The 15,691-nt window shown below is 35.3% G+C and overlaps 1 protein-coding gene across 1 annotated transcript in view; it reads left to right on the top strand.

The window, feature by feature from the left end:
• LOC148281306 (hemocytin-like) overlaps positions 1-14,468 on the top strand; it is an 82,614-nt gene extending 68,146 nt beyond the window's left edge. The window contains exons 60-76 of the mRNA XM_088226908.1: positions 270-383; positions 478-696; positions 999-1,102; positions 3,956-4,183; positions 5,741-5,860; positions 5,958-6,116; positions 6,644-6,790; positions 6,872-6,991; positions 7,079-7,234; positions 7,780-7,926; positions 8,905-9,024; positions 9,668-9,826; positions 11,320-11,466; positions 12,605-12,821; positions 13,217-13,390; positions 13,631-13,783; positions 14,032-14,468. Of these exons, the coding sequence (XP_088083034.1) occupies positions 270-383; positions 478-696; positions 999-1,102; positions 3,956-4,183; positions 5,741-5,860; positions 5,958-6,116; positions 6,644-6,790; positions 6,872-6,991; positions 7,079-7,234; positions 7,780-7,926; positions 8,905-9,024; positions 9,668-9,826; positions 11,320-11,466; positions 12,605-12,821; positions 13,217-13,390; positions 13,631-13,783; positions 14,032-14,291 (2,744 nt within the window). The 3' untranslated portion in view covers positions 14,292-14,468. The remainder of the gene's footprint in view (positions 1-269; positions 384-477; positions 697-998; positions 1,103-3,955; positions 4,184-5,740; positions 5,861-5,957; positions 6,117-6,643; positions 6,791-6,871; positions 6,992-7,078; positions 7,235-7,779; positions 7,927-8,904; positions 9,025-9,667; positions 9,827-11,319; positions 11,467-12,604; positions 12,822-13,216; positions 13,391-13,630; positions 13,784-14,031) is intronic.
• Positions 14,469-15,691: the final 1,223 nt, after the last annotated feature.

Raw genomic sequence — 15,691 nt, 5'->3', positions numbered from 1 at the left:
TTCCCCATACAAGAGAAGATTTTTTATGTTTTCGGTTGGGAGATTCTTTGAAAGAATAGAGTCAAAACTTCTACAAAGGGAAGGTATTGATTTCCCGGAGAAATAAGGAACACACTAATTTTTAAGTCTAATTATTTTTTCAGGGAGCATTTGCATCATTTGATCAATTATTTTGGATCTTTTGGTAAGAAATCGATTGCCAGATCTGTTTTTACTCGTTCGGCGGTCGCGTGTTAAAAAATGTTAAACTGATTAAAATTTTTTTTTAGTTCCTGAGCCAACAGATATGCCACATTGTGATGAGCCCATTAAGATAGAATGTGGATTTGGACAAATCTTAAAACTGGAGACTGTAGCCACGCGTTGTCCTACTTTTGTTTGTCGTAAGTCACTTATTATTTTATCATCATCCGTAGAATATTCTCCGAGATAGTTTTCGTAAATATTTTTTTCTGTATTGTACTTTTACCCGCACAGAATGCAAGCCAGTAGATGAGTGTGAATCTGTGGAGCCAGGCAATGATGTGGAAGCGCTGGAACCGGGGATGGAGCGCGTAGTGGACTCCTCAGGCTGCTGCCCGCAGGCCCGGCTGGTGTGCAAGCCTGACCGGTGCCCCGAGCCCCCCAAATGCCCTGCGCACCACAAGCCTCGACCCAATCACAAGGAGAAGGACTGCTGCCCAACCTATACCTGTGGTAAATCGGATGTTTTACTGTAATTTGAGTTTGAACTACATATTATACATGTATGTACGATTTAGGCAGATATCAACACCGGTTGGACGTGCCCCAAGACTGAATGTGAACCATTGTATGAATTTATAATGGCACTTGTACAATCTGTCTATGTAGAAGCGAGGTTTCGAACTGAATAAACGTGCGCTCGCACACTACCGGACACATTTGCCACACTCATGCTGACCCCTTTACACATATGTATTATATTTCCATCTGTGGTATGTGAATGATCATGATCAGTTTAATTTTTTTCATCACAGAGCCACCGAGAGATAAGTGCCTGTATGACATGGAGTACGAAGCTTCTCCCCTGGGTGGAGAAACCAAAAAACTGCCCTCACAAGTGGAGACCATCCCTAAAGCAGTACGTTGACATTTATTATTTTATACAACATAATAAAACGATCGAGATACTCTGCAACTGCTCGACCAATGTAGTGCCCTATGCACCATTAGCCATTACGAAAGCGGATTGACTTTTCATGCTTGCAGTGAGAGAACACGTTACCTTGCACTGGAGATGCTGGGTTTTATTCTCCGAACTACACTCGGAATCCCGTACAACTTGTTGGCTTTGACCAGGCTTATGAGTGCCTCGGTGATATGGAGTCCGCCCGAGGCGAGATATTTCCTCATGTTAGAGAGGGTTCAGAAAAAAATTCTGAGGTATCTCTACATGAGAGAGTATTTATTTATTTATACTTTTACATTGTTTGTATTCTTTTTTTATACAGAATAATGTTCCCTCACTGGGGTGTCCCGTGCCGAGGGAAACATTTTACAAAATGTGAAACATGCCTACTATTAGCTATTTAACAAAGTTAACATAATAATAACAATAAAAAAAACGTAATTCATCAAATTAACCTAATTATCATTAGCATAATAATCAATAAAAAACTAAAACAATCATAAAAAACATAACCAATTTATATAGACCAATAGAACTAATTTCATAAACAGTACACACATTTTACCTATTTGGCTTGATCCACTCATCGATCCGTGTGCAACCCACTTCCACTATCCATTTCTTAATAGCAATTTTATATTGTGAGAACTTATTAATTGTCCTCATGGATAATGGAAGTAGATTGTACATTTTAACCGAGTAGTAGGCCAATCGTCTTTGACCGAAGGTTGTATTATTTGTTTGCAGCATCAGGGTGGAGTATCTAGTAACTCTTGTATTTGTGATGGAAGGTAGAGAATAATGTTTACGTGCGTATAGTAACAAAGCTTTTATATAAAGTAGTTATGGTAGTTATCCGTGGCTTTATCCTTTTGCATTCCTCTTGGCCATGCTGGCGACTGACAGTTTGCAACTTAGAAGGGATGAGTTCACACTGACCTATTTTTTCAGACTGATGAGAGGTTTTATCGAGAACTCAGCCATTTAAAAGGGTATCAATTTTTATCTTTCTGATGGTTATCTTCGACAGCGTCAGCACAGACTGTTTTACCTCCCGGCTTCCAGAACCAACCTGCCTCTGGTTGTGCCGATTGGATTGGAAGAGCAGTCAGGCAGCTGAACATTATCACTTTGGAGATTGATATCTTTCACATCAGTGAAACTATTTTTAAGAGGCAAATACTCTTGCTATTGGAGAGTATTATACCTCAATAATGTCAAACCATTGCTTAGGGGTTCTCCCGGTTTGTATAAATGAAATAAATTAATTCTAATTTGAATTAGGTGTGGATAAGAAAATAATGATGATAATATAAAGTCAATTTTTTTCCTATTTGTAATTATTGTCACTTAATAAGAACTGTCCCATAAAATTATAATATACCAGAAGGCGCATAGAACTAAGTTTGTATACATTCTACTGTGTCCAAAAGTCCCCCCTATACCCGACATCCCTCCTGCGCGCATGCGTGAAGTGGGCGCGTAATGTTGCCAGACCGTGAACAATATACACAAATATAAAATAGTTTTGTGTTACGTTATGTTATATTTTACCACAAAAAATATTTCACTGACTGGACCATAATAAAAAACAGGTACTTTTACTAAGGAAATGTAAAAAAAAACATTAAATAATCATTTTGTAATTAAGTAAATTAATACCGTTTAATATTATACTAAGGCTTATTAACAGAAAACCAGGCAAAAAATTCGACTACCCTGGCAATACTAACAAAATGTCTACTAAATTTTATTTAACAATCTGTCAGATGGTAAAATAATAGCATTCTTAAATAATATTATTTGTGAATTAGTTTCTTACACATGAAATGTGATCCTACCGTATTCCTTTTTAATCCCAGCAGTATTTAATTGAATTTTAATCGGCAGTTATGAAGTCGACTGAACTACTCATTTGTGAGTAGTTTAATCGGCTTCAGTGAGATGCGCGTACGCGGTTTCTGGACATTTATGATTCTATGAACTGTACTTTCTTTCTCCATTAAATATAATAGAACTGTGAAAAAACTGCAAAAACCCAAATACAGTAAACCCCGAAATTTGCGTTTCCTCAATTTACCTACGTTTATTTTTTTAGTCCCATTGAATTTTGAATTTTTTAGTACAATAAAAACCCAGTTTTATTTTTTTCCGCAATTCGGAGAAATTTGCAATCCACATTGAAAACTGACAGCTCGAGAGTCTGAAGTTAGTTTCTATCATACCAACTTTTTTATAAAAAAATTGTAATTTTATGTGTTTTGCGAACATTCATTGCCGCCATTTTCGTGTTTTTGACTTTGACAACTCAAGAGTCTGAAGTTAGTCTCTAATCATTATACCAACTTGTTGTTCGGAACAAAAATTTATCCCCACTGAAAACTGTCTGAAATTAATCTCTGTCATAATACCAACTTGTTTGTAAGTTAAATCGATAATCAAAATTATCACCGCCATTTTCGTGTTTTTTTAATGGTAATTTTGCAAACAGTTTATTGTGTTTTACGAACATTTATTATTTATGCATATAATATTCAAAAAGTTGCAATAAAAAAATGGTTTAAACATTGCTGCATAATTTTTTTAATAAAAAACAATAATACATTTACATTTTTTTTGGTCGGTCCCTTAAAAAACATAATTAACAGGTTTTACTATATGTGTCTTAAATTGCATTATTGAATTTTTTATTCGGGTTTCATCAGATTTTTTAGGTGTCTAATGAATTTGATTTCTAAATCATTGGTTTTGTTAAATATTTGCGCAAAAACTCGATATATTTTTTACTCATTAACTGTCTTTTAGATGGGTTCCACATGGCAAGATGGCCCCTGTAGATCCTGTGTATGTAAAAAAGTTGGCGGATCTGAAGCGACTAAAACAGCCGCCATTCTCCGAGCCGTTTGCTCCGTAACACAATGTCCTCCTATTCAGGAGTCTGAAGACTTCCTTATGGAGTCTGTGGGGATCCCTTTCACGTGCTGCCCCAAGCCCAAATTCTCGGCCTGTAAATACAAAGGCAAGGTGTATAAGGTAAGGTTTTTCCTTCAAAAAAATATTGGAATTAGGTTCTAAAAATGTATAGGTACACAGCGCAAGAATAACTAAACACCAAAATGCCCTCTAGCAACAGTGACATGTAATTAAATAGACACGTTGCAAGCACAAAGTCGATGGCATTTCAATTCAAGAGTTATTATTGCCTTTTTTCATGTAACTGAAAAACAGCAATTTTTTCAATATTTCAGTTTTAATGTACATTTTCAACTACAGTACAATTCCGTTTATCCGAACTCCAGTCTTCTGAATTGCCCAATGTAACTAACTTTGCTGGACACGTTTAAGTAAGTTTTTAATGTGATTCCAATTCGCTGTATTATTTCAAGAGCAGTAAAATCTGGAGCTCGTCAATCAGGATATTTGGAGTTTTACTGTATTTCAATTCACACTGAAGGCCAGTGTTTTATTAACGAGTTACATAGAAATACATATGTGCATTCGTCTCTTCCTCACGCTTCTCTTTATTTCAAATTGTTTATGGCAATAACTAGGGCAAGAAATAATATCATTGTCAATATTTGGTCAAAGTTGAAAAGAATATTTCTCTGCCCGAATCCCCACATAATTAAGTTAACAGATGACAAAATTATTATGACAAAAAATATTTCATAAGAGAAATCAATATCTGTCTAAAGCAAATTAGCATAGAAGAAATAATTTTTTTTTAAATTCATGTAAGTTGACTAATGTTAGTAAATATTAGTATGCAACCACTAACCGACTTTTTATTTATGTCTACCTGTTTCGAGACGTACCTGTCTCTTCGTCAGGACACTCACTACGCCGACATGCAAATACTAAAATATACCATACCTTTACCATCACCGTAGTATGCATAGTATTTATGAAAAAATATATAATCACATGCAGAGTTAAAGCGGATGCAAATTGATGCAAAATGGTGGTCCATGTCCGAAAATGCACTAAAATTAGTTTAAGAGTTGTCAAATACCTCACTTTTATCTTTGGTTACTAATATTTACTAACATTAGTTAAAATGTTTTACCACAATGTGCTTTAAACATAAATAAGAATGTAAATTAAATGTTGAGAACTGTACAGTTCTCCTTGGAGCATGTTTCCCTAGTGAAGTGGACTCCTGTATTAATTTTGGATCAAAAAAAAAAATGATAATAAAAAGAAAGCAATATTTTCTAAATATCAGATCCCGTTAGAGTAAGGAGAGTTAGAATGTCTATTTATTATATGTCACTGTCTACTGAAGATAATTTTGCCTTTTGTTATAACCTACTCTTTATGTTTCTTTGTCAATTACTACGAGTATACTAAAAAAAAAAGAAATCCAATTTCTGCATGAGATAAAGAAATCTTTATCCGCTCGGTATATTTTCAAGCCTCCGATTTAGACCGTGCTTATTCGAACTACACGTGTTTGCATGAGTATATTTAGCATAGCGGACTATGTCCGTTAATAAATAAATAAATAAATAAACTATTATATTTTCTGAATTCCTATGCATCTTTTGCTGCGAATACTATGTAATATTTTAATGTTCCATCCTATTTTAGGAGAAAGAGGAATGGAAATCGGAAACAAACCCTTGTGAGGTTTACAGGTGTTCCTCAAAGGAGGATGGTACTCTGGAAAAGAAAACTATTGTCAAACAGTGTGACAAAAATTGTAAGCAGGTAAATATGCACCCTGTTCTTTACGTGAAATTGCACATTATCGATAGATTAATTGTGTAATTTAATTCTTCGATTATTGAATGATTTCTCATTTCAGGGTTGGAAGTATACTCCTTCTCCCAATCCAGATAAGATTTGCTGTGGAGAATGTGTTCCTCATTCGTGTGTGGTGAATGGATTGGAATATAAGATCGGGGAGAAATGGACCTCCAAAGACTTCTGCACCGATTTTGTTTGCCTCAATAAAAATGGAACGGTAATCTAATTTGTAAATAATTATTAAGGCATTTTAAGCTAATGTTCTTTTAAATACTTGTATTCAAAGGTAGACAAAAAGCAGTTGTTGTCTTTGTATGGCAACCGAATTTAGGAACATTTCTGTGGCTTGGATCTATAAGGGCCGATGTCGTAAATTGAATAATTATTTAGCCATTTTGTGACGTTATTTGTTGATAACAAATATTAATAAAAAAAAACATTACAACTCTTGTATGTTTGCATAAAACAATTATATATACATGTTTTTCAAATGACATCGACGTTCTATCAAATGGAGGCAAGAAAATATGAAATCCAACATTGGCCCTTCTAGATTCAAACCACAGATGTATTGATAGATTGCGAAAAATAACTCACTAAAATGACAGCCGTAAAACTAATTTTGTTGAATTGCCTCTTTTTTTGTTTTCTTGTAATAATTTTAACTTTTTTTTTACTTGTGGAGGACGTTTTTATGTTATGTAAAATATGTTATTTTATTTGTGATTTATGCTTCCTTTTTAGCTCCAAGTACAGTCCATGAAAGTATCTTGTCCACCCATTAGTCAAAACATAAAAGAAGAATTTGAATTGGAGGAGACTCCTGTCCAAGGAAAATGTTGCAAAGTAGTTAAACCAATCGCTTGTAAAGTTGATGGAAAAGTTTATAAGGTGAGTTGGTGTCGACGATGATTGAATATATTATTAAACATTGTTAATACGATGTTAACATTTCCATTTTTGTCTTTTTAGATTGGAGACAAGTGGAAATCGGATTCAGATCCTTGTGTCTCATACTCCTGCATTTCTAAAGAAGGTGGCGCATTAGAGAAACAACTATCGATAAAGCAATGCGAAAAGATGTGCAAGCAGGTGACTATTAATATCGACAAACATTATGCCTGTGGATAATCATTTAAAAAAATTATTTATTTTGATTATATATTTTATTTTGTATAGGGGTGGAAATACAGTCCATCAACGAAAGCGGACATTTGCTGTGGAGAGTGTGTTCCCGTGGCGTGTGTGGTGGCCGATGTGGAGAGAAAAATTGGAGAGGAATGGACCTCAAAAGACTTCTGCACAAAATATTTGTGCCTTAACAGAAATGGTGTCGTGAGTTCTCAGTTTTCCAAATTTTAACTGTAATTTTATGATTAGAATGGTGATCCTTTGGATCCTAATAATTGTGACAGTTTTACATTTTTATTAAAGCATTGCCTTCGTTTGTCCAAGACAGTGAGTGAGTGAGACCCAATTATATTTTCTTGTGTTGAAATTAGTAAGTAAGGAATAGAACGTGAAGATTTCTTATTCAAAATATTTTTCATAACAATCCTGCATTTGCAAGTTTCGCAATATATTCCCATTTCTTTTCTTCCATTTCCCTTTCATCATCAACTATTTCTCTATCGTGATAGATTCAGTTGGCACAAGACACGTGCTCACAAGGTAGAAGAAAAATAATATGCTCGTATTCATTTACAAACGTGTACATTCCCGTCCCTTTTCAGTAAGTGACGGGGCTGAGATCCGACCATAAACGCGTTACCATAATTAGGTTGACCTTAAAATTATTCTCCACGCGTAAGACGATTTTAAAGTTACCCTAAATGTTATCTTTAACATTTCTTAATGTTAAGACATTTTGTTGCTTATAGCTCCAAGTACAATCTGCGGCAGTTTCCTGTCCCACTGTAAGTCAGAGTATGCGAGATGACTTCCAACTGCAGGAGACTCCTGTGGAAGGTTCCTGCTGCAAGAAAGTCAAGCCTATGGCTTGCAAAGTGGACGGAAAGACATACAAGGTTTGTTTGTATAATGTATTAAAACTTTTCCAATCACATTTTCTTTCATTTAAAAAGAATTCAAAATTAAACAACATCAGCCTGTCGAAAGAAACGTCGGTAAGAAGGGTAAATAAAACCATATTTAAATCATCATAATTCCATGTCTGCTCCCTAGTTGGAGCATATGGTGTCTTATCTCTATCGGCTGCAAGCTCCTGCGCGTCCTCCCAAGTCAGGTTCTCGTCCCAAAGTTCTGACATAAACTGTCGATGAACAGTCAGCAGTGAAGGTCCAGGAAGTCGAGAACCTGATGCCTTGTAAAGTGGGCAAGCGTGGTTAAGGCTCTCAGGAGGTATCCGCAGTATATGGCCCAGCCAACCGTATCGCCTCCGCTCGATGACAGTTGTCACCAGAATTTGCTGCCTCCGTTATCTTATTACTTAATTCTTTACAAATGACAACCACCGCATACTTGAGATTCTTCCGAGACACAGATTTTTAAAACTCAGTATTTTTCTGTTTTGGGCCCTAATGAGGTGCCACGATTCGCATCCGTAGAGGAGAATAGGTGTTATGCAGGCGATATATGGGGCATTTAGTTTTCATTGTTAGGCTTCTACTGTCGAATGTGGTGCCTGCTTCTCCAAAGCTGCCATTTTCCGTAGCGTATACTCCCAGGTATTTGATACTCTCGACCCTTTCAATGATTTGGTTTGACTGAGTCAGGGGATTTCGAGCATCAAGAACAAAGTGTTACACAGTACATGAGTTTTTGCAATATTGATTTTTAAACCCATGCATGCCGAGTACCTATTTAGCCTATCAACAGTGACCTGAAGAACCCCGACTGAATCGTCAATTATAACCGTATCATCGGCATGCTCTAGGTCACAGAGTTTTAAGTACATATAATTTTTCTTTTTCTTTTTATTACTACATAGTAATTAGAACAGATGTAGCGATATAATATTCTAATATGTAGACCGTTTGACGCAGGTTGGAGAGGTGTGGGTATCCCCTACAAACCCTTGCGAGTCCTTTAAGTGCGCTTCTAAAGAAGATGGCTCTTTAGAAAAGCAGAAAACTATCAAGCAATGTGAGAAAAACTGCAAAATTGTAAGTCGAATTACCTTTTAAATTTAGAATTTTATCATTTATCAAAAGTAAAATACCTTGAACATAAAAACATGTACATACTGTTGTTTTTTTTTTTTTTTAAAGAGAAAGTAATAAACAAGATTGCAATAAAAATCAAAAAGTAACACAGCACTTTGGATCACTGTAGTAGTGTTAAAACACAAAGTACTCTTATGGTTAATCCTTTATGTAATTTATCCCACCGAGCAGTTTTGTTCAATTTTCTGTCCACAGTTTTTAACCTAACCTAACCTAGCACTTAACTAACTGTCGCCTCGTGGTCAAATGGTTAGCGCATTTGTTTGCCATGGTCTCGGGTTCAATTCCCGGCATAAAATATTGATTTGATAAAGCGTTTTTACACTAAAATATTTCGTAGTCCCTGGACTTGCACCAGAAATGTAATGATCATCTTACCTTCAAATGTTGATCCAGGTACCCTGCTGTTGGTGTACCAACGCAGTAAAATAATAAACCTAGCACTGAGTAGAAAAAGGTAACCAGCTACCTCGATAACTGTTAGCATTAATATTAAGCACTTTAAACAAGTAAAATCTCCATTTTTAATATATTTGTTATTAAGTCTGTGAAATTAATCCCAGAAATGTTTTTCGGTTTAAAGGGATCTAAATATAAACCATCCATATCTCCAGACAAAGTTTGCTGCGGAGAATGTGTTCCAGTGGCGTGTGTCGTGGCCGGAGTAGAGAAGAAGATTGGAGAAGAATGGACTTCTGCGGATCATTGCACTAACTTCTTCTGTCTTAACAAAACAGGAACGGTAGGAAACTGTAATTAATAAATAACAAAATGGGTTTTCGTTTTTCATAATTTGATCGAGCTGGCTTTGTTTGTTTTCAATGCAACATCTCTCTCTGGCATAATAACTTTTATGTCTGTATGTGGTCGTTTATATTTCACTTTTTTTTTCCACTTCATGATCTATTGTCTATTGCACTTCACATAAACTATTTATGTTAAGATGTTGGTACATCGTAATATTTAATAGACCCTGAACAGCGTAATATTGATCAAAGTGAATAAAACAAATAAACTATATACACAGTGTTTCAGGGCCAGACCGCGAAACTTCAGAAGAACATTCCTCATGGCGAACATAAAAAAATCCTAATAGATTTTTTCAAAAAACTTAATTTTTTTATTTTTATAAACTAAAATGGAGTGAATTCTTAATTTCTCAAACTAGCATCCTACCTCCCGCTACCCAGCCGCTTCTCTTATATGTGACGTGGCAAAAAAAAAATAATAATAATAAAATACGGGCGTACCGGGGAAGGCGTTTTACATATACGAAAGAGTTCTACATTTTTTTGCAGCGTCAATTCAGCGTTTGGAACTCCTTCAAGCCCATTTTACCGTCAAAAGTCTATAAACGACTCGTTAGCGAGCTCGTGCAGATGCATGCAAAAGTTTACGCGAATCGTGGAATGAAATCCATGGAGCGTTAGTCTCCATCGAAAATGACACACAACAGAAGAGAACCGTGATATGCGAAGCGAGAGGTATTCGTTTGAAACTGGAACGTCTTGAAACGGCTTTCATGACTATTTTTTGGGGATTTTTACTGAATCGCATCAACTTGACAAGTAAAAAACTTAAGAGTGTGGAAATCGACATTACCATTGTCATAGAACTGTATGATGTACTAATACATTTTATTGGCGAAACACGAGATAATTTCGATGGTTTCGAAAATAAAGCCAAAAAAACTGTCCTATGCACAGGAATATGAAAGAGATTTTCGACGCAATCGGAAGCATAAGCTACTTCCTGGTTAGACTAATACAGGTGAAGAGATGCAGCAAAAGAACGGTCGGAAAAACCTCAGAACCACTACACTCTAGGGGTGGCTGGTACTACATGGCCTAGGGCGGCCGAGACTGCAAATCTGCCACTGGTCCGGTGCGTATCGCTTCGTTGGTCAAATACGTTTTTTACCTCATTTTTTATGTAGGGAAGAGGTAGGGGTTTGTGGAAGGGATGCTAGTCTAAGAAATTAAAGATTTACTCCATTTTCAAATTATAAAAAAAAAATCACAAAAGAAAAGTTTTTTTAAAAGTTTACCATGAGGAATGTTCCTCTGAAGTTTCGTGGCTGGCCCTGAACCACGTGTATATATTATACATCATTAGGTGCAGATATGAGAACGATGACTAGTGCAAGAGACATACATGCACTTGTCATCTAAAAGAAAAGAAAAATAGATTTCTCTCGCTCAAAATTAATTAGATCCTTTTGTGTTTTAACCTTAGCTTCAAGTACAAGCCGTGAGCGTGTCCTGCCCTACCGTACCTAAACTGATGGACGAAGAGTTTGTGGTGAAGCAGATTCCTGTAGATGGAAAATGTTGCAAGAAGATTGTTTCCGTCGCTTGCAAAGTGGACGGAGAAGTTTATCAGGTAATTTGTAAACAAAATGTATTTCTGTATGCGTGCTTGGTTTCCATGTTTGGGTGGAGCGAAGAGCAATATAAACAGGCAAATATTTTTTTCACTCAGTAAAAATCCTGATAAAGGAAATCGAGTGAGGATCTTTATGGTGTAGACTGCAGTGCATTTGCCTACCATTCCTGAGATCCCATATTCGATTCCCAGCGAGGTAGACATTAAATATTTATTTATTATGTAATTTTTCACTGTAATATTTCACATTCCGTAAATTGGAGTACTACTGAAGTAAATTATAATGACGAATTACTCTCGTAATGCACACAGAGAGACTTGCAATAATGATATTGGATTTAGTTCCAAAACTTACGGGTTCATTTTTAATTATTGTTTTATTTTTATTATTAAACCTTTATTTAGCATAAAGAAATAATATAAAATGGAAACAAAATGCATAACAGATAAAAATAATTACCAAATAACTAATAAAAAATTGAAAAAATATAACACTTTTTCATATATATATATGGGTTCATAGTCCATAATCGATGACACATACATGCTAAAACGTTTCACCTGAAATAGTGCGATGACCGAAGAAAGCAATGTCATCATTTTCTATAGAATCCAATACAGCAAATCTAACAATATTGCACATGAAATTGGGAGCATCGTTTTGCAGTACATTCACATCGTCCCTACCATGAAGAAATGAACTACAAAGGAACATCGCCTATATAGAGACCACAGAACGCAGTCAAAGTCAGTCAGCCCAACAAGTTCAGTCAGTTCAGTGCAGACCAGCTCGACAAAGTCACTCAGTTCCAGCATGTAGTTCAAGTGCGGTCTCTTCAACCCATCATCGCCGCTACGCTTACGCTACTCTACCAAGTGCTGTATCTAATAAGGATAGGGGAATACGCCACGTAATAAATACGCATTCAACAGCAACCTCGTGTCTTCTTTGTCAATCTCTAACTGGGGTAGGAGCTCCAATCCTCAACAACCAAAACTAAATACTATATACATATGATTAGAAATAATAACAAAATTTTTACATATCTAGTAATAGATTGTAATAACAAATCAACCAACTTCACTATAAACACTATATCACCGTGAATATCTTCAAAATAATACCGTTCTGTAGGAGGGATCATCGTGGCCAGCTGGTGACGGCGACCCCTGTAAGAACGTGACTTGTACTCGGGACCAGAGCGGGGAATTGATCCGCAGCGAGAGTACCGAGACTTGCCAGACCTCATGCGCCGCCGGCTGGGAGTACCGGGCCCCCTCGGAGCCCCACACGTGCTGCGGCCGCTGCGAGCAAGCCGCCTGCCTCGTGGGAGACATCTTGTACAAACCCGGTACTTACTAGATGCTTGATCCAAAATAGATATAGATAATGATAATTATATTTTTTCTCTATTTAAATATATACATTACGTATATTTACACCCATAGGACTAAATGTATTATTTATATTTTATTTACATAATAAATTATTTTTCGTCCAAAATCAACTGATCTACTTCCTTATATTGAGCACAAATATTATTAATAAATCAGTAATTTAATCCTATCATTATTTCTTGTTGCTTTTTACTGCAATAAAAACAATATCACTCTAAAATAAGCCTTTATGTTTATTTGAAATGTAGTATTTTTACTATCAAATTATTAATATTCTCACGCAGATAACATGTAGATTTTATTAAGATAGAATGCACATATATAATATATGTTGCTGTGCTATTTACAGGTGAAGTTTGGTCAACTAAGGACAACTGCACACAGTTTAGCTGCGACCAGCAAGGGGACCAACTAGTGGTCTCCTCTCAGCAGGAGTCTTGTCCCGATGTCTCCGCATGTAACCCCCGAAATGTCTACGTCAAGGGATGCTGCCAGCATTGCAATATTACCTCGCTACCTCAGAGTGAGTACATATGATTTTATTTTTGCATGTTCCTTAAAATGAATCATTCAAATATTCTCGAGAATATAAGTATTTCGTGTTTTAAAGCGGGTCAGTAATTTGAGGGCGAGAAAAGATAAAAATCATGAATGTTTTTCTACTCTTTTTGCCATATCTATGGAAATCTTTCCTATAGAAAAATGAGCATTTTACCTTAAAATTGTGTATTGGGAATTAATTAAAATTCGTATTACTTTAAAGAATCTTGCTTACCGGAGAGCATGGCACCTAAGGACACAGTGGGAATGGTGCACCAAGTCAAGCACCCTCATGGAATGTGCACCAACTCCAAACCTCTGATGGGATTCAAGGAATGCAAAGGAGCGTGTAATTCGGGAACTGTATACAACGACGGTAAATTATGAATATGAATAAAATAATAAAGTCAACAGATCGAAGTTGAGGAAATGTGGATGTTTAAACATAGGCAGAATGGTGAATGTTGCCTACACAGTGTGGTCTAGAGTGGCCATTTAAACTTAAACCAGCCAATGACAGGTCATGAGCACTGTAAATGTCTAGACTTCCATATTCCCTTCTCAAAAATGTTTTCCCTCTCTGTTGCAACAAATTTAGAGCTAATATGATGATTAAATTTCCAGAAAGTGCATCTCACGATACAGATTGCAAGTGCTGTCAGGCTGCCAAGTACGACGGCCTCATTATGGAGATGACCTGCGAGGATGGCTTTGTGTTCAAGAAGCAGGTGGCCGTCCCGTCGGCCTGCGAGTGTCTCGCCTGCGTGGGGGAGACTAAGGCCAAGAGCACTAAGACGGGACGCAAGACCGTCGGAGTCAAGAGTGGGCGACCGTCCTTCGCATCCGACCGGGAAACGGAACTTGATGAAGTGGAATTATTTTAGATACTAAATAATATTTACAGGTCGTAACAATTATTTTGTCATTCAGAAATCTTTTGATATTCTTTCATTCCGTTCTACAAAACTACAGAAAATAATGGCAACTAGATATAAGTAATTTGGCCATTCCGTTCTGAACATCAATTATGTTTTTATCCACTGCAGAACTTGTCAAAAAAAGAGTGTAAAAAGTATGTTCATAATTTATTATTTAGTCGCAAAAGTTTTTTGATTTTTAACATTTATATGTGGCTAGGAAAATGTTGAATTATGAGTGTTTATCGATACAAAATATTTTACATAAATAACTAGTTATTCAATAAAAAAATATTTATTTTTACAAAAATAAATAAAAGTCTTTAAAAAGTTGAAAGGTTTATTTTTTGATCAACGTAATAAATCAACAACCAAAATTAAATAAAAAATATGTTAATAACAACACTAACCCTGCTTTGAGAAAATTATCAGCTCTGATTCCGCATACATTTATTATTAAATATTGTAATATATTATTTACAAAAACACTTCATTTTCATATATATCTTAGATAAATATACATTGGAAAACAAGCACAGAAAATGGGCAAAAATATACGGGACCTGGTCCCAACCACCGACAGTTACCATGAACATAATAAAATGATGTCTGAAAGTTGTTACAAAAAGCTTACCAATGTAGGTATGCGTATTGGTGGCTGAGACAATTGTCATATCTTTCTTTAGTAATTAATCAAATCAGACAGTCTCTAAGTAACTCCAACCTAAAATTACTACATTTTATTTATGTTATCAACACATTTACATGATATTTGAACTGTGATGATAATTAATTTTGTTGTTAACAAATATAAAGATATAAATGATAATTCTTTTCTTATTGCATGTGTGAAATTTTCGATGAGTTAATAAATAAATTATATACACATGTATTTTTAGGTTGGATATATGTATGTTTATTGAATTTTATCCCCAATTTTACCTACTGCATAAATAAAGCTTTCAAAATTAAAAAATACTGCATAAATATAGCTTTATTGAACATTTTTATATACAAAATATAAATATAATAATAAGTAGATCTGATTGTTTTAAATTGGCATATTGGCATTTTCCCCACCAAAAACATTTGTCTGCTCCATTTAAAAATGCCATTTTTGATTGTAACATTTAAACTTTATTGAATAATTTATAAATTATTCACAAGCGTCAGTTTAAATTTTAAATACTGTTGTAATTAATAAAACTGTGTCTGTGACATTATTTCTTTCCTATTTACAATTTAATATGTAGTCAGTGTGTAAGTTCATAAAACTAGATAAAAATGCACAGTTTTTGTTGACATTGTACTGAGTAATTTTTGTGACAGATGTTAAATTCCGAGCGGAAAAAAATGTGTGTTTTTAT

This window comes from Micrasema longulum, unplaced genomic scaffold (assembly GCF_059751315.1).
Source record: "Micrasema longulum isolate JH-2025_06_02 unplaced genomic scaffold, ASM5975131v1 h1tg000471l, whole genome shotgun sequence".
Taxonomy (NCBI): Eukaryota; Metazoa; Arthropoda; class Insecta; order Trichoptera; family Brachycentridae; genus Micrasema; species Micrasema longulum.
This window is presented reverse-complemented; position numbering and strand designations above follow the sequence as displayed.